The following is a 26789-nucleotide window of genomic DNA, read 5'->3' as shown; positions in this document are numbered from 1 at the left end:
TTAAGAAAGGAGAGGCGTTTCTGGGGACCAAAACACTGCCCGGGCAAAAGAAGGGCTCCTTGATTCATGTCTTTGATCATTACTATCTTGGTCTCTCGCATTTTCCTCCAAAATACCACAGACCTCCTATGAACAAGCAGAATAAAAAGTGAAAAGCAGAAACTAGGATACAACAGCTCAGAATTCAGAAATCTTAACTTCACCGTCGACCAAGACTCAACAGTATAGGTATTCATCGACTAGTCAAAAAACCAAGGAAAACAATGAAAATCAAGTTACCAGATCAACACAATTAATATAACAAAAAAATCAGTGACGTCTCATTATCACTGGCACATTTAGTGTGCAAAAGGACTGAAAATTCCGGCATAAGAGATTACAGAGAAGTGTTGATAGATTGCTGCAAAAATCTGTTTTAGCACAATAAAATAGTTCCAGCATTTCCCCAAAATGACAAAATCTTCTCCGCAAAATGTAAACAGGGACACTAATGAAGCCATGACAAATAAAGTGAAAATACGTTAGTCTCAGCACAATACTGCACCCTTCTTAGAACTCAAAAGAACATAATAAGATATAGAGGAATATTGAAGCCACCTTTTCTTGCATCTCAGGAATTTGTTCATAGCCTGAACCTCTCTCCTTCAGAATCAGTCATCTCCTCACACTCAAACTCAACATGTTCTTCGATTTCTTCATCAGAGTCACTTAATTCTTCCTGTTCCATCACAATCCCAGGATTGGAATGATCACCGATATCATCAATGTTCTAGTGCTTGGTAAATCTGACAAATGGCCACTTAAAACGTCCCTGCCATAATTTTCGCCATAACAGTAATGTACATTGTTAGTATGTTGAGTTTCCGTTCTCTGTCCAGAGTTTATAGCATATTTGCTGAGCGCATAAGATTCTGTGAAGCCATATCCCTGCTGCCTAAAGCTCTCTTCTTTGTGGATGAAGAACTTAGATGGATCTCAAGTCAGGTCATTAGCTTTCTCATTAGATTTGCTTGCAGTGGGATACAGTCACTGAGTCACCATTTGCATTCTCACTTATTTTCAGAAGTGGGTGGAAATCAATGGCAGATGACGCTGTATTGGGGACTCTTTGGTCTTCAAAGATTCATTAAACAACCAACATGACTGACTTGGCGGGGATTGTGAAAAGACTCAGATTAAGTTGAGGCTGATTTGCTGAAAGAAACTAAAAGAAACTGGAAGTACCAGTGCCAGTGTTCAGAGGATTATGGCAGACGTCCATCTTCAGGGGCCTGGAATAATAAAGGATGCATCTGAGATCTGACTCAGCACTCTTTCATCCTCAACAACATGAGATTCTCTAGGTGCATATTTCTGACACTTTCTTTCACTAAATTACTTTATCTCTTCCAGTTTTATTAAATGCGGAGTTCCCAACCTTACAAGATGAGATATTAGAGGAGCTGTACTTTTTTGTTCAGAACAGCCAACACCACTGCCAGTGACAGAAACATTAGCAGATGATCCACATTGGACACTTTTGAAAGCTGACTGTGAGATTATACGAACAGATGGTGGGAGATTAACAGGAGGCAAGTCTGGTGCTAATTTCACCAAGTGCGCCTTGTTGCGTCTACGAGCCCTATATGGTGGTAAACAGACTGAGACTTATTGATTCTCAATGGATGGTTTGGCTGCTGTCCGGACCCATTAGGAAGAAGTTATCTCTAATGTTTAAACAAGAACGCCCAGAAAACTGCTATTGGGACCACCCGGTCTCCAGTCTGCCAAAAATGCCTCATGAACATAACCTTCATCTGCATATTCTATGTAATCATCTCCACTATTATTACCTCCACCAGCATTTTTACCCTGAGGTCAGCAAAGAAATAAGTACGTAAAGAATATCTATGAGAACATATCCTCAAGACCAATCAATTGAAAGTTAAATTATAAGGCAAATAACCCAATTCCTAGCCCCAAGCCAAACTCCTTTAACTAGATACTAAACATTTCACACTCACAATTATCTCTGCAGTAAACTCAAACAGATACTAACATTTTCACACTCACACGCCAAGGTATGAAAGCAATATAATTAACCTCATAAAAAGCCCACATTTGGTAGCTTTTCTTATATTGTTATTACAGAATTCTCAGAAATATAACTCATGAACTTAATGCTCATTCTACTCACTGTGCTATTATACTTGAGTTTATAAAATCATTAAAACATGATGAGGCAAGATCAAGATCAAACCTAGCTGGGAGAGGTCACGTACTCATATAGCCCAAGCAACAAATATGAGATATAATATGAGTGTGCAAATGTCTTTTATTCTTACAAGACACAAACATAATAATTGTTTGACATATCAAAACTCTTAAATACATGGTATAAAAGAAACATGACTATATGAGTATCACAGGAAGATGTGAAGGATCAAAAGGCAATTTAAAAGTTCCTTTACTTCAAAAGGTAGACTAATCCTTATCGCCAAGATGCCATGGCCAAATCAGCAGTTCTGCACCTTTTCCTTAATTCATACAACCGCCTTTTCTCCTTTTTAGCAGCATCTTGCTTATAAACTCTGAGTTCCAAGGGCATACGCCATTGCCGGCGTAACAAGGCTGGATCCCTATGCGGGACAAGAAATTTCCATACAGACACCCAATCAAGTTTAAAAACCTTCAATCCCGGATAATTAAAGTTGCATTAAATTCACAGACTCTGAATAAGGAGGACAATCAGAAGACTCCATAGAAAAAGAAAAAAGCAGATAAAAAAGGCCCAATAAAATCACCTCTGAATACATTCTATCTCTTTGCAGTCAATGGAGAGGTTTTAAACCTTCGAACATCCTGCATTGAATAACAAGAGTTTAAAAACATTTTCACCATCACAAATTATTGCCCAACTGCTATATGATGATAAATACAGGTTCAGTTATGCCAAACCCTTTCAGCCAAAAAATCTAATTAACCAGTCACTACTTGCAATATTGTACAGCATAACAATACCATCAGCATTTACAAATCACACACCAGTATTGCCTTTTACCCATTCAACAGCTAGATGATTATTCCACTATTAAGCAGGCAGATCCAATCAGGCTGCTTAGAATTAACAGATTATGACAATATATCATTTCATCACTGGTATCTTTTGGAACAGACTTGTTTAAGTTCAATAGATAACAGCGGTATAATAAATTTTTGGTAATCATGATGTCTTTAAAACATATGAAAAGAAATATATGAAAGTACGAGATAGAGAGAGCGATACACAAATTGAGTGAGAAAAGGTACAAACCTAGTGTACTTTAAGAACTGAGATAAGAATAGATAATTTTTTTCTTCTAAGCAAGATATTATTATATACTTAATGGGATTTTGGTGCTTTAGATGAGCAACGATTTTTCTGCCTAACAAATATCTGCCAAACAAAGGAATGTCAGAGTAAATACAATTATCTCCTATTTACAACAGTAATTCCAACATTAATTCAATCCCAAGAACACTACCTTCAGAATACCATTCGAAGAATATTAAACTGATAAACAATGCAAGTCTTGATCAGCAAGACATTTTAAAAGCTAAGAAGATCATAGTCCAACAACATCCATAATGGAAAAATGCAGCATGGAGTGACCATATCAATCAACCAACCAAAAACTAAATTCCCTAAAATTAAAGCTCAACCAGAACATTTTACTCATCACAAAGAAATCACACCTTACCACCAACATGAAAAGATAATCAGCATTTATAATTATTACCAAGGTAAAATACTAGCTCTCATAACTCAAATGGCATATCACAGTTCTGGATCAACTAGAACATGCTATTTCACTCACTTTTAGTTGACAATTGAACATCTCTTTACACGTAGACACCAAATCAGTATCTCAAAAGGAATAATATACAGAATGTCACATTATATCAACAAGGAGTTGTGAACCACAGGGAGGGTTAGCAACATTCAGTATGCCATAAATGTCAATGTCCTCTATCATTAGACAACAAAGCAACAACGAAAGCAAAATGAGAGTTTCTCTTAATTATTCACAGCAAATGCTAAGGCTTTTCAAAGAAAAATTTCAAAGTATCACTGCAGTAAATTTATCCTTGAGTAGAGGAGTACCACACTTTTAATGGATGAAAAAAAAAAAAAAAACAATAGTGAGACCTTGAATGCTTCTAGAAAATAATGTTCATGAAATTTTAACTAGGAAGGGTTTATAAATAGTACTATATATTAATTCATAAGCCACTAGCCAAATAATATTTTAGAAAGCTAGTCACCAGAACACCCCATTTCAGAAGTAAATACTACTTTTCTATACATATAGCAGTTTGGAGGGGGGGAAAAAGATGAAGGCGACTTGCCTAGTCTTTGCTACCGCATATTATTCCTTATTCCTTAGCAGAAAGTGCATGACTTATGGACAAGCACATGAAATGACAAGTTTACAGTTTTTTTATAAATAAAAATTACCAGGAAATGTTGTACTTGTTATACAGAAAAAAGGTATAGCTACCTGATGTTTAGTTTTGCAAGGAAGAAAGCGTTGCTGAATTGCCTTCCAGTCTGAATTATATTCCATCATCCCCAGTGCCAACAATCTGTATTAAATTTCAATAACAGAAAAAATTAGAAGAAACGGTTTAGCAAAGAAGTCAGTCAATCACCAAAGAAAAGGCAAAGAAGCATGAAACTCACTCATCCTCTGCATCAGTAAAAAGCCCCGATTTGCAATGGCCATAGAGGGTGGCTTGTGTGGAAATAATGATGGATTAAAAAAGGGAAAAAACCTCTGCACTAACTTGGAAATTTCCTTAGGGACTAAAGCAACTGATTGCTTTTTGTACTTTCGACAAGTGCAACTGCCAGTGACTTCTTTGTTGGTTGCTCACTGGGAGAAGATGGTACTGTGTTGGTAGATGAGGGAGTTTTTTCTTTTGAAGCTTCAGCATTAGCTTGAGCAAATGATGTAAAGGAAAAGGGAACAAAGGTTCTCTTTCAAAGCAAGTATCAGAACTGAATTCCAAACAACGTTTTCGATACTCTTGGATGGCTGTCAGAAAAATAATTAATCAATGTAACAATTTCAAAGTGAACCTGACAAAAAGCAAATCATTGCAAAATCATGAAGAATAAATTTGATACTTCTACATGACATACCAGTATAAACTTCGTCCAATATTTTCCAGCTAATTTAAGAGGAGCTACATCCAGAACAGATAGAACCGGACCACTTACTGATGGCACCAAAAATAGCCCTTTAAGTTTGAGAAGATGAATCAAAGGCGCTTTGTCTGGGCCAAACTGGAGGACTGTATCTGGCACAGATGAACAAGTGTAAGGAGGACGGAAGTAAATATCAGGATACGGCTCACTTCTGAATGCTATTGCTTCATCACGTTTGTGAAGCATCTCAAAAATCAATCCTTGAGCTTGGGAGGCAATATGCTGGCGAGAAGAATCAAGAATAGAAAGTGAAAACACTTGAATAAGAAGTTGCACATGCTCATGCATTAAACAGTGCAACTGGGCTATCTGATGTGGAGTGAGCCATTGATTAAGTATCTTCTGCTGTGAAGATATGCAGGTTGGAGCAGTCCAGGTTCAAAGTTTTCCCATTAACAGAAGGGAAAGGGACAACTGGCAGTACATTAGGCAAAACTGGTAAGAGGGGAGCAATGGCCTCTTGTCTGTTTAGAAGCTTCTTTTTATATTGTGCAGAGGCTTTTTGGCGTCTATTCTGCCTAGTCTCTGGCCGTCGTCCAGCGCTCACTTTTTCGGTTTCTCTGTTATACCTTCATCATAGTCACTCTCAAGCATCTTTCAAGTCTATCTAAATTGCATCAATATCCTCATCTTCATCATCATATTTTCATTCCCTTGGTTGACACGCATCACCATCTTCACCCTTCAATACAGCAGCAAGGAACTTCCGATACTCTTCTTATCGTCAACATTTTGAAGGTCATCATCATCATCTGTTTCCTGAAGAAATGCCTCAAGCTCATCAAGTGTGAAACTTGCAAGTGAATACCGGCCTAGTGCGCCTACAGATGGCATCCTCATCATCTAAATCCTCATGGGCTTCAACAAGTTTGTAGTATTACCCAGATCTCCTACCATGCCTTATAAACCTCAACCCCACTGCTTATGAGTCATTCTCCTTTTCCCAACAGCTTTGCTTCTGATTGAGAGATTAATAAAGATTTTCTCTTCTTAGTTTTTCTAGGAACATCCATTCTGCGTTCAGTTTTTTCACATGGTCCTTTAGAAGAAACTTTCGCTTGCATCGTGATTTCCTCCTCAGCATGGTCAGATCTCCAAATTTCAGAGCTCAAGCTTGAAGAAGCTTCTGGTGAAGGAGTTTCTTTCAAAAGGGATTAAAATCTACATCTTCTTCTCTCTCCTCTTCTTCATTTCATCCTCAGGATTCATGGACCTATACTGGCATCTGGCGGTGTATCAGTTCACTAACACACCCAACCTCAGTCAATTGTTGATTTGCAGTCAAAGGCATTTTGGACAAAGAAATATACTAATAGCAGATAATAACTTCAAAGATGTCTATAATTGCTAACAGATGCAAGCATCCATGAGAAGACAATCAAAGCATCACTTGCCACCCTGAACCAAGTAAAGAAAGCATAAATGAACAACAATTTGTAAAATACACCAATTAACAATCAACGATACCATGCACGTGCACATCTTCATCCTAAATTGCACATAAATCTCAGTGACATCAACATTTAAAAAAGATAATAATATATTTCCAATCAGCCAACTAATATTTCTACACCAGACATAACAAGAAATCCTCCAAACTCAATTAGCAACTTAAGTTCAAAACTAGACCCAAAAATGAATCTTCTACAAATACACAAAATAAACCTAATTGAAATTTCCAATAATCAAGGAATGAAAGTCACTAAGCCCCACACAATAAATTTTCAAATGGGTTTCTTCCTGACACTCAGTAGAGATGTCAAAAACTGAACTTAATAAAAACCCATAAAAATAAAAATAAAAAAAAAGGCCAAAACCTTCAAATGTCCTCCTATTTCCAACCAATAGACAACAAAAAACAGCACTCATACAAAACCCCACTAAAGTAAACACATTAAATCCAATAAAAAAACCATTATTCAAAAAACAGTTAGACATTGAGAGTTTTTATCTCGATCATTTTCCGTAACCTTTGAGGGGAAGGGGAAAACACTGACATAAAAGTCAGCCTTTGAGTAAAAGTCTGTGCGTATTGAACCATAAAATGGGAAGCTCACTTCGTCCAAAATTTTGGAACCTATTGGAACTAGAGTGAGAGAATAAAAATCAGTTGTCACATAAAAACCACCGAAGGAAGAGGGGTAAAACACTGACATAAAAGTCAGCTTATAAGTAAAAGTCTTGTGCGTATTGAACCATAAAATTGGAACCTCACTTCGTTCAAAATTTTGGAGCCTAGAGAATTAAAAATCTCAGTTGTCACATGAAAAACACTTGAAGAAAGAGCTTCAAATCTGCCCCTTTCCCTCACTTTCAAATTACCCCTGAATTATAATAATAATCAAACTATGTGCTGCCATTAAGAGAGAATGTGCTCTAAACCAATAGTCAAAACGTTTAATATGCCCTCATTTTCACTCACTTTCTGGACAACAAAAAGGAAATTCACATAAGAGAACAACTAAAATACACTAAAGCTATAAACCATAAAACCCAAAAACAGTAAACAATTCCATAATCCCTCGTCTAAGCAATTCTAAAAGCAAACAAATACTTAACAGTTAAGAAAAATAAAAAACAGAAAAACACGCAAACTTCCCCTTGCATTAAACTTTCCGCAAGCACCACGCAAGCAACTCCAGCAGACACCAATTTTCCGCTCATTTTCAGTAACTTTCTCAAGAAAAAGAGAGAGACAATGCTAGGGAAAACAAAAGAATAAAATAGCTCATTCCTCCTTCAGAACCCTCACAATTAACCCTAAATAAACACACCTCAAACAATTCCAACAAACGCAAAATCCCTTCCTATTCCGCAACTTCCTCAGAACACCACACATCCTCCACTACACAAAACATTCCGCACAAACCACCAATTATCCCTCTAACTTTCTCGGGAAACAAACAGAAACAGAAACCAAAAGCGGAGAAAAGGAAATGCTCACTTCTTCCTTAGATCGGTGGCCGTAGAAGGCCGCAACCGTGGGCTCAAGCAAGGCGACGTCAATCGGCTGGCTCAAATCTCGAGCTTCTCGGCCGCCATGGCGGTGAAATGAAATCGATAGTAATCTCAGTTGCAAAGACAACACTGTCGAGAGGACAAGCGACGTGCAAGTAGTAAACCATAGAAGGTGTACGGACGAAAGCGAAACCCTAAGAGAGAGAAAAACGAAAACAAAAAATAAAAAGAGAGAAATTCGAAAAAGGAAGACGAAAGATTTTGATTCGAGTGGTGTGTAGAGAGAGAAAGGAAAGAGAGAGAGAGTGTGAGGAAGAGTCCACAGACTCACAGAGGGTTTTATAGAGACAGAGCGAGAGAGGGAAGAGATGGGAGAGAGCTTAAAATGAAGCACAGGGAGGAGAATGAGACTTTGATTGTGTTTTATTTACGATTTTGCTGCTTTTCTTTTTTTAAATGTTTTTTTAATTAATTAATTTTTAATTTAGAGGAGGATGGGGGTTTTGGGCGGGTTTGAAGAGAATCACGGGTAGCGGATAGAATCGGAATCGGGGGTAGAATCGGAACCAGAACCAGTACTGTGTGAGTAGGTTTCGGTTTCAATTTTTTGGAACCGATACTATGCGGTTCTGGTTCCGGTTCTAGTTCCGGTTCTTGTGTGGAGAAACCGGAACCTGTAAAAAGGTACCCAGTTTTAAACTGTAAGGGGTACCCGTTTGGAACCGATTTTTGGAACCTGTAAGGGGTACCCAGTTTGGAACCGATTTTTGGAACCTATTTGGAACCTGTTTTGAAACCTGGACTACAATGAAATATTTGTGAAATGTGATAATGGAGGGTTTCTATTATTTTACATATAAAAAATTTAAAATAGAAAAAGTTAAATTTTTAGAATAACCTAATTAAATAAATATACGAATACAATTATACTTATTACATATAAATTACACCATATTAAAAGCTTAATATATTATAATACATTAATATTAAGTTTGATTAATTAAGTGAATAATTGGAATTATGATCCAATTAAAAGTGTTTACATTTTTAATGTTATTAATAGAATTATTTTGAATAAAATAGTATATTTGATTGAGTAATAATATATTAGTTATTTACTTCAATATCAAGTTCTAAGTAATCTATAATAAAAGTAATTAATTAATATATAGATAAATTGATAACATTAATAAATTTAATTACTAGTTAATATCATATTTAATCAATTATAACATTACATTATAGTTAAATAATTAATAATTAATTATAATTTATAATATTATTTAATTGATTTATAGTATAATTAATTATTGCATTACATTAATTGATTACTACTTAATTAATTGACTTATAAGTTATACACTTTAGTTATTACTTAATAAATAATTAGAAATTTAATTAATTATAGCATTACATTATAGATTTATAGTATAATTACTTAGTCAATTAACATTTTATTATAAACATTATACAAACTTAATTAATAATTAAATTTTAATAATTATAATAACATTAAAAATTTGTAATATAATTATATAGTTAATCACTATAACATTACTATAGTAGATTATATAATTAATTAAACATTACATAATTAAATGATACTAGATCATGACATTATATTATAAATATTACTAATTACTATTTACTACATAAACATTAGTAATACTTAATTAATGCTTAGAAATTATATAACATCGATTACGTAACTAATTGTATCAACATTATAAAAATGATTACTTAATTAATTAATATTCTATTATAAACAATTAATTATAATACTATATTAAATACTTATAGTATGATTACTTAATTCATTGTTACATTTCACTATTTCATATAGTATGATTAGTTGATTACATAATTAATTAAATATTACATAATTAGATGATTATTTAATTGACTATAACATTAATTATAAACATTAATTATAACATTATTACATTATATTATATTATATTATATTAGATCACTTAATTAATATAGTATTACATAGTTAAATGATTACTTAATTAGTTATAAATTAAACTCACATATAAACATTAGTAATTACTACATTATTATTATACATTACTTAATTAAATGATTAAAATTTTAATTAATATAATATAACATTAAAGATCTATAATCTGATTACTTAATTCACTAAATATTACATTATAGTATGAACAATAATTAATTATAACATTACATAATTAAATGATTACTTAATTGATATGAGTTATGATATTATGTTAAACATTAGTAATTACTAATTTACTACATAAACATTAGACATTACTTAATTAAATGATAGAAATTTAATTAATTATAACATTACCTATAAACATTTCATTATAAACATAATAAGAAACATTATAATTAAATAATTATCAATTAAATTATAACATTATATTACCTTATTTATATCATACTTAATTATAGCATTACATAGTTAAATGATTACATAATTAGTTATGAATTTAACATTACATTATAAACATTAGAAATTTACTATTTATTACATTGTTTAATTAAATGATTAAAATTTAATTATATAAACATTACCTTATAATTATAATGATTACTACTCAATTATAACATCCATTATAACCATTAGTATTAATTAAATAATTTGAAATTTAATTATATAATATTAAATATAGATTTATAGTATGATTATTTAATTCATTATATAACATTATAAATAATTTTACAATACTTAATTAAATGATAACAATTTATTAATTATAATATTACATTATAATAAACCCTAAACCCAATAGCATATTTGTTAGGGGTGTATTTGTAAACTTTTAAGGATTTTTGTCATTTTTTAAACTAATAGGGGGTAATTGTTTTTATAGGGTACCCCGGAAAAGAACGGAACCTGCATTTTAGGTTCTGGTTCCTTGAATTGAAGAACCTGCACTGCGCGATTCGGTTTCGGTTCCTTTTTTGGGAACATGCACTGTGCGGTTCCGGTTCCAGTTCCCTTGGAAAATGGAGGGTACCCGGAACCGCTCACCCTACTAGAAGAGAGTTTGGTTGCAGATTTAGGGAGGTACATAGGGTAACGTAACCTGAGTTGTTAAATCTATTTGGTCCATGAAGTATGGCAAAGCAACATAAGATCCAGTAAAATCTGATAATAACACTTAGGGCCGTGTGGTAGGTTATTTAAAAAATGTTATTTTGAAAAACATTTGAATATGATAAGACATGATTGAATAAAATAGGATAGGGTTCTGAGAATGTGTTTTGTATATATTGAAAATTATGTAGAGTTGGATAAAATACTGAATAATTGTTTGGATTTTATGAAAACATTTTCTGAAAATTTAAATTATTTTAACTCCCTACATTATTAATTTAGATAAACACCCTCACAATAAAACTTTAAATTTAACAAAAACACCCCCATAATAAAACTTTAAAAATTAACAACACCCCCCCCCCCCCCACCACAAAAAAAAAAAAGAAAAATAAAGTTGTCAACGCGGCCAAAATATGGCTATCGTCAACGGCAATCTGGTCATCAACGAAGGCCGGATTTTGGGCATAAATCTTGCCGGAAACTATAAGATCTATGCAAACCGACTAAATCCAGCCGATTGTGCATCGCTTTGGCGGTGTTTGTTGGCGGTCGTCAGTGGCTTGGGTGGGTGGGTGGGGTGTGTTTTGTTAATTTATAAATTTTTTATTGTGAAATGTAATTATTTTTAGTTGAATAAAGTTGGAAAAAAGTTATAATAGGATAATAAAAAACAAGTCCGACCCACTTTTCATTTTCAAAAAAAAAAAATCTTATTTGATTCGGATTAATTTCCAAAATAATGATCACAATAAGTAAAAAATACATATTCTTTTTTTTTTTCAATCCAAATAGGATAACAGAAAAATGATTCTAAAGAGTGAAAAAACAGGGGGTTATATTATTGGAAGGTGGCACCTTTTTTCGTCTTTATAAAGTCTAAAATACCCCTAATATTTTCTAATGTAAATGAATAAAATTAATAAAATTATAAAACAAATAAATGGCTCCTAACTGCAAATTTGGTAAAAATTAAGAACAATTTCATTGATTTTAAGAAAAATAAAAATTAACAAATTAAGGATATGTTAGACTAAAAAAAAAAAAAAAAAAAAAACCAAAGGTTTATATTGATAAGAACCTAAATACTTGAGGGATCAAAATGGATTTATTATAGTGTAAAGTTATTGTTGTATGAGATTAGAGAGTTTATAACAATTTCCTCTTCAAGGTTTAGAGAAAGTAACAAATGAACCAAGGGTTTCCAAAGGTAATAGATGTACACCAAAGTCAATACTTTTGATGTCATAGTTCTGGTTGTGAAGATACATTGTTAGGTGTTCCCTTTTTTTTTTTTTTCTCATTGAGGTTGAATCTAAATATGTGCTCGAAAGATAGTTGTCTATATACTGATAAGGGATGTATGGATTATCGAGAAGAGATGAGTCGTGATGGTCTCCCTCAAACCAACTGAATCCCATGAGTGAATACAAAGTTAGATCTCACCTGAATCGTCCCAAATAAAAGCTCCAATAATTTTTATCTAATTATATATTTTTTTTATTTTAATTATATAAAAATTTGAAAAAATAAAAACTAAAAAGAAGTTGAAACTTTGTTTCAAAAAGATTTTAACATCATTTATCTTATTATATAGAGGGAAGAGGTATAAATGACAGCTTAAAATTGAAGGGAGAGGGAAAGAATGAGATTTTTAATTGTGGTTTATTTACATTTTTTTTAAATGTTATTTTATTAATTTTTAATTTAAGTATGAGGATGGTTTTGGGTTTGGGGTGTGTTTGGTTGCGGGTTTAGGGATGTACGTGGGGTGGCATAGGATTTTATGGGATTACAGTAGGCCAACGGGGATCTTTTTAGACTTTTTGGACGTTTTGTGGTGATTTAATTAATAGGAGAGAGTGTATTATTTAGTGTGATATTGACAAATGTTGAATGCTCCGGGTCTTTTGGGGGAAGTGGTATTAGTATTATCAAAAAAAGTTAAATAATAAAATATTATTATTTTAAAAATATTATTTTATATTTTTTAATTTTTTTAAATTTTTTAAATTTGTTAATTTAACTAAATACTCTTAAATATTTTTTTTTAGAAATTACAAAAATACTCTAACTAACCTCCAACGGTGGTGGTTGACTGTCCGTATTTAATGGGCAGATTGGAAGTATTTTTGTTAATTTTTAATATTTTATTATATAAATGTTTAGTAAATAAATAAACATAAGGGATATTTTTGTTAATTTTCAAATTCTACATTGTAATACTCGTCCAATTTAATTTTTTTCAAAAGATTATTCTAAAAACTATCAGAATAATGAACCAAACGGAATCGAAACTTTTATGAACATTTTTTAATATGTATTATTTACGACAAATTTAGCTGTAAACTCAAGTGATTACGAACTATATTTTTAATAAATAAATTTACCATTGTATAATACTATATTTGATATTTTAGCATTTTGAGAAGGGATTATCCTATATATTTTTAATAAATATTAGACTATTTTTTCGACCTAATACAATCTAATAAACTTGACAACCACAGTGGAGATAATTATTTTTAATAATTACCCAACAATTTCTAAACCGTTAGATTAATAAATTCGAATCTACATATAATCAAATCTCGTACATGGATTAAAACAAATTTATAAAAGTGTTAATAATTTTATGTGTTTGATAATACAGTTTAGAGACAGTATTTTAAATTAAAACAACTAAATACATTAAATATAATATAAAGTACTTTGAATGAAATTTATTGTAAGGCATTGAGTTATACATAGCATGTGAGTTACATTATTTAATTAATAAATTGTACCATATTTAATATTTTATGTAACGGTTCATAACCTGTCATTAAGAGATTTACAATTTTATGACATTTATATGATAATTTATTTGTATTTTAAATTAATGTAATTAAAATTTTAAAAGGGTTCTTTTTATTTTATTTTGAAAAACAAAAAACAAAAATAATTTTTTTTAATTTTAATGTTGGTGACAGCCAAGAAAATAGATTTGATTTGATGAGTCATGTAGGAAATTATGGAATGATTAAATATTATTTAATTCGCTTCATTTATTTACAGTTGTTAGACCATCTCCAACCCATTGCACCAATTTAGTGCAAAATTGCACCAAATTAGTGTAAAATTTGGTGCAAAACATTATTCCATCTCCAACCCATAACACCAAATATTGCACAAAAAAGAATATTCCTTAGAATATTCTTTTTTTCTTTTATTGTAATAATCAACAATTAATCTATTTCACTCATTATTTTTGTATATATTAATTAAATATTGGGAATGATATTTTTATTAAATAATAATTATTTTGAAAATTATACTAATTTAATAGAATTAAGCATTTATTTAATCAAATAAACATTACATTTAATATAGAAAAGTCTCGGACCCATTAGGAAGAAGTTTATCTCTAATGTTAAACACAAGAACGCCCAGAAAACTTGCTATGGGGCCACCCGGTTCCTCCATTCTCCAAAAATGCCTCATGAACATAACCTTCATCTGCATTTCTATGTAATCATCTCCACTATTATTACCTCCACCACCATTTTCACCCTGAGTCAGCAAAGAAAATAAGTACGTAAGATATCTATGAGAACATATCCTCAAGACAATCCATATAGAAAGTTAAATATAAGGCAAATAACCCAATTCCTAGCCCCAAGCCAAACTCCTTTAACTATTACTAAACATTTTCACACTCACAATTTATCTCTGCATTAAACTAAACCGATACTAAACATTTTCACACTCACACGCCAAGGTATGAAAGCATATAATTAACTCATAAAAAGCCCCACATTTGGTAGCTTTTCTTATTATGTATTACAGAATTCTCAGAATATAAACTCATGAACTTAATGCTCATTCTACTCACTGTTGCTATTATACTTGAGTTTATAAAATCATTAAAACATGATGAGGCAAGATCAAGATCAAACCTAGCTGAGAGGTCAGCTACTCTATAGCCCAAGCAACAATATGATGAATAAATATAGAGTGTGCAAATGTCTTTTATTCTTACAAGACACAAACTAATTAATTGTTTGACATATCAAAACTCTTAATACATGGTATAAAAGAACATGACTATTGAGTATCACAGGAAGATGTGAAGGTCAAAAGGCAATTTAAAAGTTCCTTTACTTCAAAAGGTAGACTAACCTCCTTATCGCCAAGATGCCAATTGGCCAAATCAGCAGTTCTGCACCTTTTCCTTAATTCATACAACCGCCTTTTCTCCTTTTTAGCAGCATCTTGCTTATAACACCTCTGAGTTCCAAGGGCAATACGCCATTGCCGGCGTAACAAGGCTGGATCCCTATGCGCGCAGAAATTTCTACAGACACCCAATCAAGTTAAAAACCTTCAATCCCTGATAATTAAAGTTGCATTAAATTCACATGACTCTAATAAGGATGACAAAAGAAGACTCCATAGAAAAAGAAAAAAGCATTAAAAAAGCGCCATAAAATCACCTCCGGAATACATCCTATCTCTTTTGCAGTCAATGGGAGGTTTTAAACCTTCGAACATCCTGCATTGATAATCAAGAGTTTAAAAACATTTTCACCAATCAAATTATTGCCCAACTGCATATATGATGCTAAATACAGGTTCGTTAATGCCAAACCCTTTCAGCCAAAAAATCTAATTAACCATCCACTACTTGCAATATTGTACAGCATAACAATACCATCAGCATTTACAAAATCATCACACCAGTATTGCCTTTTACCCATTCAACATGCTAGATGATTATTCCACTAATTAAGCAGGCAGATCCATCAGGCTGCTTAGAATTAACAGATTATGACAATATATCATTTCATCACTGGTATCTTTTGGAACAGACTTGTTTAAGTCATAGATAACAGCGGTATAATAAATTTTGGTAATCATGATGTTCTTTAAAACTATGAAAAGAATATATGAAAGTACGAGAGAGAGAGCGATACACCACAAATTGAGTGAGAAAGGTTACCAAACCTAGTGTACTTAAAAGAACTGAGATAAGAATAGATTAATTTTTTTCTTCTAAGCAAGATATATTTATATACCTTAATGGGATTTTCTGGTGCTTTAGATGAGCAACGATTTTTCTGCCTAACAAATATCTGCCAAACAAAAGGACATGTCAGATAAATACAATTATCTCCTATTTACAACAGTAATTCCCAACATTAATTCAATCCCAAGAACACTCCTTCAGATACCATTCGAAGAATATTAACTGATAAACAATGCAAGTCTTGATCAGCAAGACATTTATAAAAGCTAAGAATCATTAGTCCAACAACATCCATATGGAAAATGCAGCATGGAGTGACCTATCAATCCAACCCACACAAAAACTAAATTCCCAAAATTAAAGCTCAACAAACATTTTCTCATCACAAGAAATCACACCTTAACCACACATGAAAAGATAATCGCATTTATTATTATTACCAAGGTAAAATACTAGCTCTCATAACTCAATGGCATACTCACAGTTCTGGACAACTAGAACATGCTATTTCACTCACTTTAGTTGACAATTTAACATTCTTTTACACTGAGACCCCAAATCAGTATCTCAAAAGAATATATACAGAATGTCACATTATATCACAAAGGAGTTGTGAACCACAGGGAGGTTAGCAACATCAGTATGCCATAAATGTCAATGTCCTCTACTCATTAGACAACAAGCAACACAACAAACAAAGAGAGTTTCTCTTAATTATTACAGCAAATGCTAAGGCTTTCATCAAAAAAATTTCAATGTATCACTGCAGTAATTTAATCCTTGAGTAGAGGAAGTACCACATCTTTTAATGGATGAAAAAAAAAAAAAAAACATAGTGAGACCTTGATGCTTCTGAAAATAATGTTCATGAATTTTAACTAGGAAGGGTCTTATAAAATAGTACTAATATATCTATATCATAAGCCACTAGCCAAATAATATTTGAAAGCTAGTCACCAGAACACCCATTTCAGAAGTAAATACTACTTTTCTATACATATAGCAGTTTGGGGGGGGAAAAAGAGTGAAGCGACTTGCCTAGTCTTTGCTACAGCAATTATTCCTTTATTCCTTAGCAGAAAGTGCATGACTTATGGACACCACATGAAATGACAAGTTTACAGTTTTTTTTAAATAAAAATTACCAGGAAATGTTGTACTTGTTATACAGAACAAGGTATAGCTACCTGATGTTTAGTTTTGCAAGGAAGAAAGCGTTGCTGAATTGCCTTCCAGTCTGAATTATATTCCATCATCCCCAGTGCAACAATCTGTATTAAATTTCAATATAAACAGAAAAATTAGAAGAAACCGGTTTAGCAAAGAAGTCAGTCAATCACCAAAGAAAAGGCAAAGAAGCATGAAACTCACTCATCCTCTGCATCAGTAAAAAGCACCCGATTTGCAATGGCATAGAGGGTGGCTTGTGTGAAATAATGTGGATTAAAAAAGGGAAAAAACCTCTGCACTAACTTGGAAATTTCCTTAGGGACTAAAGCAACTGATTGCTTTTTTGTACTTTCGACAAGTGCAACTGCCAGTGACTTCTTTGTTGGTTGCTCACTGGGAGAAGATGGTACTGTGTTGGTAGATGAGGGAGTTTTTTCTTTTGAAGCTTCAGCATTAGCTTGAGCAATGATGTAAAAGGAAAAGGGAACAAAGGTTCTCTTTCAAAGCAAGTATCAGAACTGAATTCCAAACCGTTTTCGATACTCTTGGATGGCTGTCAGAAAAATAATTAATCAATGATAACATTTCAAAAGTGAACCTGACAAAAAGCAAATCATTGCAAAATCATGAAGAATAAATTTGATACTTCTACATGACATACCAGTATAAACTTCGTCCATATATTTTCCAGCTAATTTAAGCGGAGCTACATCCAGAACAGATAGAACCGGACCACTTACTGATGGCACCCAAAAATAGCCCTTTAAAGTTTGAGAAATGAATCAAGGCGCTTTGTCCTGGGCCAAACTGAGGACTGTATCTGGCACAGATGAACAAGTGTAAGGAGGACGGAAGTAAATATCAGGATACGGCTCACTTCTGAATGCTATTGCTTCATCACGTTTGTGAAGCATCTCAAAAATCAATCCTTGAGCTTGGAGGCAATATGCTGGCGGAAGAATCAGAATAGAAGTGAAAACACTTGATAAAGAAGTTGCACATGCTCATGCATTAAACAGTGCAACTGGGCTATCTGATGTGGAGTGAAGCCATTGATTAAGGTATCTTCTGCTGTGGAAGATTGCAGGTTGAGCAGTCCCAGTGTACCAAAGTTTTCCATTAACAGAAGGGAAAGGGACAACTGGCAGTACATTAGGCAAAACTGGTAGAGGGGACGCAATGGCCTCTTTGTCTGTTCTAGAAGCTTTTTTATATTGTGCAGAGGCTTTTTGGCGTCTATTCTGCCTAGTCTCTGCCCGTCGTCCAGCGCTCACTTTTTCGTTTTTCTCTGTTATACCTTCATCATAGTCACTCTCAAGCATCTCTTCAAGCTCTATCTCAAATCTGCATCATTATCCTCATCTTCATCAATATTTTCATTCCCTTGGGTTGACAAGCCATCACCATCTTCACCCTTCAATACAGCAGCAAGGAACTTCCGATACTCTTCTTCATCGTCAACATTTGAAGGTCATCATCATCATCTGTTTCCTGAAGAAATGCCTCAAGCTCATCAAGTGTGAAACTTGCAAGTGAATACCTGGCCCTAGTGCGCCTACAGATGGCATCCTCATCATCTAATATCCATCATGGGCTTCACAAGTTTGTAGTATTACCCAGATCTCCTACCATGCCTTCTAAACCTCAACCCCACTGCTATTGAGTCATTCTCCTTTTCTCCAACAGCTTCTGCTTCTGATTGGAGATTATAAAATTTTCTCTCTTAGTTTTTCTAGAACATCCTTCTGCGTTCAGTTTTTTCACATGGTCCTTTAGAAGAAACTTTCGCTTGCATCGTGATTTCCTCCTCAGCATGGTCAGAACTCCAACATTTCAGAGCTCAAGCTTGAAGAGCTTCTGGTGAAGAGTTCCTTTCAAAAGGGATTAAAATCTACATCTTCTTCCTCATCCTCTTCTTCATCCTCATCCTCAGGATTCATTGGACCTATACTGCATCTGGCGGTGTATCATTTCACTAACCACCCAACCTCAGTCAATTGTTGATTTGCAGTCAAAGGCTTTTGGACAAAGAAATATACTAATAGCAGATAATAACTTCAAAGATGTCTATAATTGCTAACAGATGCAAGCATCCATGAGAGACAATCAAAGCATCACTTGCCACCCTGAACCAAGTAAAGAAAGCATAAATGAACAAACAATTTGTAAAATAACACCAATTAACAATCAACGCTACCCATGCACGTGCACATCTTCATCCTAAATTGCACATAAATCTCAGTGACATCAACATTTAAAAAAGATATATAATAATTTCCAATCAGCAACTAATATTTCTACATCCAGACATAACCAGAAATCCTCCAAACTCATTAGCAAACTTAAGTTCAAAACTAGACCCAAAAATGAATCTTCTACAAATACACAAATAAACCTAATTGAAATTTCCAATAATCAAGGAATGAAGTCACTAAGCCCCACAACATAAATTTTCAAAGGGGTTCTCTTCCTGACACTCAGTAGAGATGTCAAAAACTGAACTTAATAAAACCCATAAAAATAAATAAAAAAAGGCCAAAACCTTCAAATGTCCTCCTATTTCCAACCAATAGACACAAAAAACAGCACTCATACAAAACCCCACTAAAGTAAACACATTAAATCCAATAAAAAACCATTATTCAAAAACAGTTAGACATTGAGAGTTTTTTCTCGACATTTTCCGTAACCTTTGAGGGGAAGGGGAAACACTGACATAAGTCAGCCTTTGAGTAAAAGTCTTGTGCGTATTGAACCATAAAATGTGAAGCTCACTTCGTCCAAAATTTTGGAACCTATTGGAACTAGAGTGAGAGAATTAAAAATCTCAGTTGTCACATAAAAACCACCTGAAGGAAGAGGGTAAAACACTGACATAAAGTCAGCCTTATAAGTAAAGTCTTGTGCGTATTGAACCATAAAATTGAACCTCACTTCGTTCAAAATTTTGGAGCCTAGAGAATTAAAATCTCAGTTGTCACATGAAAAACACTTGAAGAAAGAGCTTCAAATCTGCCCCTTTTCCCTCTACTTTATAATACCTGATTAATAATAATCAAACTAGTGCTGCCATTAGAGAGAATGGCTCTAAACCCAATAGTCAAACGTTTAATAGCCCTCATTTTCACTCACTTTCTGGACACAAAAAGGAAATTCACATAAGAGACAACTAAAATACACTAATGCATAAACCCATAAAACCCCAAAAACAGATAACAATTCCAATACCCTCGTCTCAAGCAATTCTAAAAGCAACAAATACTTAACAGTTAAGAAAAATAAAAAACAGAAAACACGCAAACTTCCCCTTGCAATTAACTTTCCGCAAGCACCACGCAAGCAACTCCAGCGACACCAATTTTCCGCTCATTTTCAGTAACTTTCTCAAGAAAAGAGAGAGACAATGCTAGAGGAAAACAAAGAATAAAATAGCTCATCCTCCTTCAGAACCCCCACAATTAACCCTAAACTAAACCACACTCAACAATTCCAACAAACGCAAATTATCCCTTCCTATCCGCAACTTCCTCAGAACACCACACATCCTCCACTACACCCAAACATTCCGCACAACCACCAATTATCCCTCTAACTTTCTCGGGAAACAAACAGAAACAGAAACCAAAAGCGGAGAAAGGAAATGCTCACTTCTTCCTTAGATCCGGTCCGTAGAAGGCCGCAACCGTGGCGTCAAGCAAGGCGACGTCAATCGGCTGGCTCAAATCTCGGCTTCTGCCGCCATGCGGTGAAATGAAATCGATAGTAATCTCAGTTGCAAGACAACACTGTCGAGAGAGCAAGCGACTGTCAAGTAGTAAACCATAGAAGGTGTACGGACGAAGCGAAACCCTAAGAGAGAGAAAACGAAAACAAAAAAATAAAAAGGAGAAATTCGAAAAAGGAAAGACGAAGATTTTGATTCGAGTGGTTGTAGAGAGAGAAGGAGAGAGGAGAGTGTTAGGAAGAGTCCACAGACTCACAGAGGTTTTATATAGAGACAGAGCGAGAGAGGGAGAGATGGAGAGAGCTTAAAAATGAAGCACAGAGGAGAGAATGAGACTTTGAATTGTGTTTTATTTACGATTTTGCTGCTTTTTTCTTTTTTTAAATGTTTTTTAATTAATTAATTTTTTAATTTAGAGAGGATGGGGTTTTGGGCGGGTTTGAAGAGAACACGGGTAGCGGATGAATCGGAATCGGGGGTAGAATCGGAACCAGAACCAGTACTGTGTGAGTAGTTTTCGGTTTCAATTTTTTGGAACCGATACTAGCGGTTCTGGTTCCGGTTCTAGTTCCGGTTCTTGTGTGTGGAGAAACCGGAACCTGTAAAAAGGTACCCAGTTTTAAACCTGTAAGGGGTACCCATTTGGAACCGATTTTTGGAACCTGTAGGGTACCCAGTTTGGTAACCGATTTTTGGAACCTATTTGGAACCTTTTTTGAAACCGGACTACAATGAATTTTTGTGAATGTGAAAATGGAGGGTTCTATTATTTACATATAAAAAATTTAAAATAGAAAAAGTTAAATTTTTAGAATACTAATAAATAAAACGAATACAATTATACTTATTACTATAAATTACACCATATTAAGCTTTAATATATTATAATACATTAATATTAGTTTTGATAATTAAGTGATAATTGGAATTATGATCCAATTAAAAGTGTTTAACATTTTAATGTTATTAATAGAATTATTTTGTAAATAATAGTATATTTGATTGAGTAAATATATTTAGTTTTTACTTCAATTATCAAGTTCTAAGTATATCTATAATAAATTAGTATTAATTAATTATATATGATAATTGATAAACATTAATAAATTTAATTACTAGTTAAATATCATATTTAATCATTATAACATACTTATAGTTAATAATTACTTAATTAATTATAATTTTATATATATTTAATTGATTTATAGTATATATTATTATTTGCATTACATTAAGATTACTACTTAATTATTGACTTAATAGTTATAACATTAGTAAACTTAATTAAATATTTAGAAATTTAATTATATAGCATTACATTATAGATTTATAGTAAATTACTTAGTCAATATAACATTTTATTATAAACATTAATACAAACTTAATTAAATAATTAAATTTTAATTAATTATAAATTCATTAAAAATTTGTAATATAATTACTTAATAGTTAATTCACTATAACTTACTTATAGTAGATTATATATATAATTATACATTACATAATTAAATGATTACTTAATTGATCATGACATTATTATAAATATTACTAATTACTAATTTACTACATAAACATTAGCATAATACTTATTAAATGCTTAGAAATTAATTAATTACAACATTACATTACGTAACTAATTGTATCATTACATTATAATTAAATTACTTAATAAATTATAATATTCTATTATAAACAAATTAATTATAATCTATATTAAATACTATAGTATGATTACTTATTCATTGTAACATTTCACTATTTCATTATAGTATGATTAGTTGATTACATATAATTATAATACATAATTAGATGATTATTAATTGACTATAACATTTATTATAACATTAATTAAACATTATACATTATTATATTATATTATATTATGATCACTAATTATTATATTACATAGTTAAATGATTACTTAATATTATAAAATAATTACATCACATTATAACATGTAATTTACTACTTATTATTTATTACATTACTTATTAAATGATTAAAATTTTAATTATATAATAACATTAAAGATCTATAATCTGATTACTTAATTCCTATAATATTACATATAGTATGAACACATAATTAATTATATTACTAATTAAATGATTACTATTGATTATAGTTATGATATTATGTTTTAAACATTAGTATTATAATTTACTACATAACATTAGCACATTACTTAATTAAATGATTAGAAATTTAATTAATTATAACATTACCTTATAAACTTTCATTATAACATTAATTAAGAATTACATTATATATAATAATACTCAATTAAATTATAACATTATTATATTACATTATATTAATACACTTACTTATTTATAGCATTACATAGTTAAATGATTACATAATTAGTTATGAATTTATAACATACATTATAAACTTAGAAATTACTATATTATTACATTGTTTAATTAAATGATTAAAAATTTAATTAATTATAACATTACCTTATATATTATATATATAATTACTTACTCAATTATAACATTCCATTATAACCATTAGTATATTATAAATAATTTGAAATTTAATTAATTATAATATATTAAATTAATGATTTATAGTATTGATTATTTATTCATTATAACATAACATTATAATATATATACAATACTTAATTAAATGATTACATTTAATTAATTATAATATTACATTATAATTAAACCCTAAACCCAAATAGCTATTTTGTTAGGGGTGTATTTGTAAACTTTTAAGGTATTTTTGTCATTTTTTAAACTAATAGGGGGTATTGTTTTTTATAGGTACCCCGGAAAGGAACCGAAACCTGCATTTTGGTTCTGGTTCCTTGAATTGAAGAACCTGCACTGCCGATTCCGGTTTCGGTTCCTTTTTTTGGGAACATGCTGTGCGGTTCCGGTTCCAGTTCCCTTGGAAAATGGAGTACCGAACCGCTCACCCTAGAAAGATGTTTGGTTGCAGATTTAGGGAGGTACATAGGGTACGAACCTGAGTTGTTAATCTATTTTGGTCCATGAAGTATGGCCAAAGCAACATATCCAGTAAAATCTGATATAACACTTAGGGCTCGTTTTGGTAGGTTATTTAAAAAATGTTATTTTGAAAAACTATTTGAATATGATAAGACATGATTGAATAAAAGGATAGGGTTCTGAGAATGTGTTTTATAATATTTGAAAATTATGTCAGAGTTGGATAAAATACTGAATAATTGTTTGGTATTTTATGAAACATTTTCTGAAAATATTAAATTTTAACTCCCTACATTTATTAATTTAGATAAACACCCTCACAATAAAACTTAAAATTTAACAAAACACCCCCATAATAAAACTTTAAAATTAAACAACCCCCCCCCCCCCCACCACAAAAAAAAAAAAAAAGAAAAATAAAGTTGTCAACGACGGCCAAAATATGCCTATCGCCAGGCAATCTGGTCATCAACGAAGCCGGTTTTGGCATAAATCTTGCCGAAACTATAAGATCTATGCATAACACTAAATCCAGCCGATTGTGCATCGCTTTGGCGGTGTTTGTTGGCGGTCGTCAGTGGCTTGGGTGGGTGGGGGTGTGTTTTTGTTAATTTTATTTTTTTTATTTGAAATGTAATTATTTTTAGTTGAATAAAGTTGGAAAAATTATAATAGGATAATAAAAAACATCCGACCCACTTTTCATTTTCAATAAAAAAAATCTTATTTGATTCGGATAATTTCCAAAATAATAATCACAAAAATAAAAAATACATATTCTTTTTTTTTTTTCAATCCAAATAGGATAACAGAAAATGATTCTAAAGAGTGAAAAAACAGGGGTTTATATTAGGGAAGGTGGCACCTTTCGTCTTTTATAAAAGTCTAAATACCCCTAATATTTTCTAATGTAAATGAAATTAAAATTAATAAAATTATAAAAACAAATAAATGGCTCCTAACTGCAATTTTGGTAAAAATTAAGAACAATTTCATTGATTTAAGAAAATAAAATTACAAATTAAGGATATGTTAGACTTAAAAAAAAAAAAAAAAAAAAAACCAAAGGTTTATATCTGATAAGAACCTAAATACTTGAGGGATCAAATGGATTTTTTATAGTGTAAGTTTTGTTGTATGAGATTAAGAGTTTTATAACAATTTCCTCTTCAAGGTTTAGAGAAAGTAACAAATGAACCAAGGGTTTCCAAAGGTATAGATGTACACAAAAGTCAATTACTTTTGAGTCTAGTTCTTGGTTGTGAAGATACATTGTTAGGTGTTCCCTTTTTTTTTTTTTTTTTCTGAAGTGTTGATAGATTGCTGCAAAAATCTGTTTTAGCACAATAAAATAGTTCCAGCATTTCCCCAAAAATGACAAAATCTTCTCCGCAAAATGTATAAACATGGACACTAATGAAGCCATGACAAATAAAGTGAAAATACGTTAGTCTCAGCACAAATACTGCACCCTTCTTAGAACTCAAAAGTAACATAATAAAGATATAGAGGAATATTGAAGCCACCTTTTCTTGCATCTCAGGAATTTGTTCATAGCCTGAACCCTCCTCTCCTTCAGAATCAGTCATCTCCTCACACTCAAACTCAACATGTTCTTCGATTTCTTCATCAGAGTCACTTAATTCTTCCTGTTCCATCACAATCCCAGGATTGGAATGATCACCGATATCATCAATGTTTCTAGTGCTTGGTAAATCTGACAAATGGCCACTTAAAACGTCCCTGCCATAATTTTCGCCATAACAGTAATGTACATTGTTAGTATGTTGAGTTTCCGTTCCCTGTCCAGAGTTTATAGCATTATTTGCTGAGCGCATAAGATTCTGTGAAGCCATATCCCTGCTGCCTAAAGCTCTCTTCTTTGTGGATGAAGAACTTAGATGGATCTCCAAGTCCAGGTCATTAGCTTTCTCATTAGATTTGCTTGCAGTTGAGGATACAGTCACTGAGTCACCATTTGCATTCTCACTTATTTTCAGAAGTGGGTGGAAATCAATGGCAGATGACGCTGTATTGGAGGACTCTTTGGTCTTCAAAGATTCATTAAAACAACCAACATGACTGACTTGGCGGGGATTGTGAAAAAGACTCAGATTAAGTTGAGGCTGATTTGCTGAAAAGAAACTAAAAGAACTGGAAGTACCAGTGCCAGTGTTCAGAGGATAATATGGCAGACGTCCATCTTCAGGGGCCTGGAATAATAAAGGATGCATCTGAAGATCTGACTCAGCACCTCTTTCATCCTCAACAACATGAGATTCTTCTAGGTGCATATTTCTGACACTTTCTTTCACTAAATTACTTTTATCTCTTCCAGTTTTTATTAAATGCGGAGTTCCCAACCTTACAAGATGAGATATTAGAGGAGCTGTACTTTTTTGTTCAGAACAGCCAACACCACTGCCAGTGACAGAAACATTAGCAGATGATCCACATTGGACACTTTTGAAAGCTGACTGTGAGATTATACGAACAGATGGTGGGAGATTAACAGGAGGCAAGTCTGGTGCTAATTTCACCAAGTGCGCCTTGTTGCGTCTACGAGCCCTATATGGTGGTAAACAGACTTGAGACTTATTGATTCTCAATGGATGGTTTTGGTGCTGTCCGGACCCATTAGGAAGAAGTTATCTCTAATG

The 26789-nt window shown here is 32.3% G+C and overlaps 1 protein-coding gene and 2 long non-coding RNA genes across 4 annotated transcripts; all 3 read right to left on the bottom strand.

The window, feature by feature from the left end:
• Nucleotides 1-26771, bottom strand: LOC116146607. Its single transcript, XM_031432021.1, has 2 exons — nt 25656-26771; nt 1-126 (listed from the first exon to the last, which is right to left on the bottom strand). Exons 1-2 carry the CDS (start codon nt 26421-26423, stop codon nt 1-3), a joined length of 894 nt encoding a protein of 297 aa, XP_031287881.1. The 5' UTR covers nt 26424-26771.
• LOC116146628 lies at nt 2778-17540 on the bottom strand. Of its 2 annotated transcripts, none has more exons than XR_004130532.1 (3): nt 17457-17533; nt 16319-16375; nt 2778-2841 (listed from the first exon to the last, which is right to left on the bottom strand). It is a non-coding gene; the product is annotated as an uncharacterized LOC116146628 (long non-coding RNA). The 2 variants fall into 2 exon arrangements; XR_004130531.1 differs by lacking the exon at nt 2778-2841 and adding an exon at nt 15736-15795 and having other exon boundaries at nt 17457-17540.
• LOC116146629 lies at nt 3374-4850 on the bottom strand. Its single transcript, XR_004130533.1, has 3 exons — nt 4703-4850; nt 4521-4605; nt 3374-3415 (listed from the first exon to the last, which is right to left on the bottom strand). It is a non-coding gene; the product is annotated as an uncharacterized LOC116146629 (long non-coding RNA).
• Nucleotides 26772-26789: the final 18 nt, after the last annotated feature.

The sequence above is a fragment of the Pistacia vera genome, unplaced genomic scaffold, assembly GCF_008641045.1.
Source record: "Pistacia vera cultivar Batoury unplaced genomic scaffold, PisVer_v2 Contig48, whole genome shotgun sequence".
NCBI lineage: Eukaryota > Viridiplantae > Streptophyta > Magnoliopsida > Sapindales > Anacardiaceae > Pistacia > Pistacia vera.
Note: the sequence above shows the minus strand (reverse complement) of the source record. Positions and strands in the feature narration are given on the sequence as shown.

Coding starts and splice junctions, on each gene's coding strand:
- LOC116146607 (XM_031432021.1), bottom strand. CDS start 26,423: ATGCACCTAGAAGAATCTCATGTTGTTGAGGATGAAAGAGGTGCTGAG. Junction 127..25,655: donor TTCCTGAGATGCAAGAAAAG/GTGGCTTCAATA, acceptor GCTTGTTCATAG/GAGGTCTGTGGTATTTTGGA.